Source organism: Gavialis gangeticus, unplaced genomic scaffold (assembly GCF_001723915.1).
Source record: "Gavialis gangeticus isolate Ggan-Ray unplaced genomic scaffold, GavGan_comp1, whole genome shotgun sequence".
In the NCBI taxonomy this organism is placed as follows: domain Eukaryota; kingdom Metazoa; phylum Chordata; order Crocodylia; family Gavialidae; genus Gavialis; species Gavialis gangeticus.
Genome location: NW_017728992.1, coordinates 135,065,042 through 135,068,406, shown reverse-complemented (window position 1 = coordinate 135,068,406; position 3,365 = coordinate 135,065,042). Strand labels below are relative to the sequence as shown.

General features: G+C 44.5%; 1 protein-coding gene across 1 annotated transcript in view; it reads right to left on the bottom strand.

Annotated features, from left to right (window-relative positions):
• The window catches only part of RDH10 (retinol dehydrogenase 10), a gene marked incomplete at its 5' end in the record, with an annotated part of 62,864 nt that overhangs the window by 5,829 nt on the left and 53,670 nt on the right, over window positions 1-3,365 (bottom strand). Inside the window, 2 exons of the mRNA XM_019519145.1 lie at window positions 1,379-1,510; window positions 2,235-2,380. Of these exons, the coding sequence (XP_019374690.1) occupies window positions 1,379-1,510; window positions 2,235-2,380 (278 nt within the window). The remainder of the gene's footprint in view (window positions 1-1,378; window positions 1,511-2,234; window positions 2,381-3,365) is intronic.

Here is a 3,365-nt window from a genome sequence, read left to right as displayed (position 1 = left end):
ATATACATCGTTTGGGCTCAGTCATTTTTTCCCCAAGGAGGTCCTGACTTCTCCCATCATTTTCCTTGTGATCGTTTCACTAGGGAAAAAAAAGGTGGAAAAAAGCTGGCTTTTCACTTCCACGCGTTAGTTGCACCCAGGAGACCTGGTCATGCATCACAACTCCATAGTACTAGGCACTGAGTACAGCATTAGAAAAACAAGCACTGGGGGGGGAAAAAAAAAAAGTCAGGAGCAAAGCATATAGCAGGTCCCAAGCATTACTGGAACACTGGGAAGTAAGTGTTGCTGCTAGCACTGCTTATGCAGCAGTCGCTCAAGGGCCTTTGATGTAACTGCTGCTGCCTGGGGCATAGTTTGTGCAGAAGCTTTGATCTTCCTGTTGGAAGCTAGGGTGCTGAATGTAAGACAGCCAGAAGGTCCTTTGATCTGGCTGTTGCACAGAACACTGTCTATGCAAAGTACATTGACGCAGCCTTTGAAAAGTCACTGAGTCTGCTATTGCTGAAGTCAGTTCTGAAGGATTTACTGATAACTTCACCTACAATGTGGCAGAAGAAATGCATGTAGAGCTACCATGATGCTGAGTACTGAGAGTACCTCCTAGACAGCTTGGCGAGTTGCTTCCCCACTAAAAGTCTGGGGCAGTTGGGAGCATCTGAACTCTGACTAGATCAGAACCCTCAGAGGCTCCTAAGTTGAGAGCTCCTCCCAAGGCAACAGAGGTTAAAAGGAGTTGATCAACTTTTAAAAGTCTCTCCTGCATGCCTGGAGAATCTGGAAGTTTGAGGAACTGCAAAAAAGGGGCAGCATAAGCAGTAGATTCAAACCAGAACAAGAACAGAAGCCCTGCAAAATTGTGTGCTGGGAAGGGGAGAAAGGAACAGGAGCCCTTCCATCTCATCTTAGATTTAATAGGAGGGCTCTGTTCTTAAGCCTACAGGCTTTACCTTCCCTTGGAGATCTGTGCAGATCACAGGGAACCTACACCAGATGAGTGCTTTAGCTCTTGAGATCAGTTATAAGGGATAAATGCTGACATATACCTTGGGACCCACTCCTAGAAAGTGATTCCATAGTATGGAAGGCCACTGCTGAAAAGCTACTGCAGCCTTAGTCTTTCTTGGAAAGGGGAAGGAGAGGAAATATCAGAAGTCCCTGAATACTCAACTCAGTACACGGATCTTCAGATTCATGGAGACCATAGGATGTAGAAAGCAGCCAGTCCCCCTGGTGAGCCAAGGGAGAGACTTGTACAAAGAAGTCAGAGGCAGCAAGAGGCAGATTGTAAGCTTTTAGGATGTACAGTCGTCTGTCTGAAGTACGTGATATGCTTTGTGTGTTGCATTGCTAACTGGCTAGTATTCTGGAAGGTTACCTTTTCATGAAGGTTACAATGTACATCAGGCGAGGTGTGCAAATCATGGGCTGGTCTGTTAGGATAGCTCTCATAGCCTGCTTTACACAGTAGTCTGGTTTCAGCGGTGGGAGGAAAGGCTCAATTTCTTTTCTGAAATTTTATTTATACAGGTTAACAAGAGTTCATGAACTGATTTACCAAAGCTTGTTCAGTTAAAAGATGATTGTCTAGCTGAACAGTTAACTCACTCTGAAGTGTTTAAAAAAAATGTAACTTCTTTGTTGCTTATTAACTAGTAAATTTTTAAATGGATTTTTATATTCACATTTTAGGTTCATTTCATTCTTGAGATTGAAGATAAAAATCTATAGATTTTGGCAACAAAGCACCACATAAGACTACTGAAGAGAAAACCAAGTGTGATTGCATGCTAAAAGAATACCAAAGCAAAATTGTGCTTAAGAGGCTCATTTAGTTGCAATATAGTTTGCTTATGAGACTTGCTTCAGACAAAGTCAGTCTAAATATTTTACTGAGCAGGTTCCTGACTACACTGTTAAAAAAACATGCAACAGATTAAAAATACCAATAGTAGACATGTCCTATGTTACATCAGGTAACATCCAGGTATTGCTGACCACTAAAAAAAGCAAGGGGGCAGGGGAAGAGAGAGAAACAAGTCTTCAACCCTAAATTACTCTAACTGAAATTAAAAAGTGTTGTGACTAAATTTCAGGAAAGCAAGTGTTACTTGTTCAAGTTATTGCAATCTACTTCTCATGCCTTCAAGTTAGTGATTTTTTCTTCTTTTTCAAAACTGGATTAAGAACAGCACTACTAAAGGTGCACTGGGCAAAAGGAAGAGTCTATTCACCTGATTCTGCATCCTCTGAACATTCCTGTATCTACAAGGTAAGGACACACCAGGGTCATTTTAATACCATCCTTTTCAGCAGCCTTCAGTTCATGGCTCAGAGATTCATGGAAACCCACAGCTCCAAATTTGCTGGCACAGTAATCCTGTGTTGGCAAGAAAGTAAAAATAATTAGCTAGTTAGTATAAATGATATATAACAAGTCTGATACAGCAGCTAGCTATATTACTTGACCATAAAGCTCTGAAAGTGCAATCTAGCACACGGAACCAGGAGCCAAGAACTCCCTGTTTAACTCTAGCCTAAAACACAACATTGGAGCTGCTACTGAGCTTTGGCCAAGTTGGTTCCATTTTGCTTCAGTCTCTCCATGTGTAAAACTGTTAAAAACTTCCTCATCTTCAAGGCCCTAGGGATGCTTTGAAAATTGAAGTCTAACCGGGGTGGGGGCAGGAGGGGAGGCCAACCTCGCTTTGGATTTGAATAAAATATGGTAGATGCAAAACTGTTTTTAAAATCAGGATCATCTAGTAGAGATAATCCACAGCTGAGCACCACAAATAGAATTCTTAGCCCGTCCAGGGTTGATGAGAAAACACTAAACCAGAGTCCTTGGATCCTCTAAGACAAGGGTTGGCAAAAGACAGGGGTCAGCAAACCAAAGCATGGCACATGAAGACATTTAGCTTGGCACACCAGCCTTTAGGGAGGGTGGCAGAGGAGTTGCATAGGGCCCAATCCTTTTTGGGGCTGTGCAGCTCTGGCCCATTCCCTGCTGTCTGCCCTGAGGCATGCATGTACCTTCCACCACAGAGCTGGGCTAGGGCTCCATGGAGCCTGGTGCAGCTGTTTGTAGCTTCCTGGGCTGCCTGCCACAGCCAGCCTCGGCTCTGTGCAGGCCTGTGCCACCTGCCACAGAGCCCAGGATGCTCCCAGCAGCTTGTGGGGTGACTCCAAGCAGCTGCACTGGGGTGCGGAGCCCCAGCCCAGCCCAGTGCCAGCAATGGGTGCATGTGCACCTCTGGGCAGACAGCTGGGGCTGCACTGCCACAAGAAGGATCAGACCCCTTGCTGTTCCCCTGCCATCCACCCCAGTACACCAATGTCTTACAAGTTGACACACTAATTTT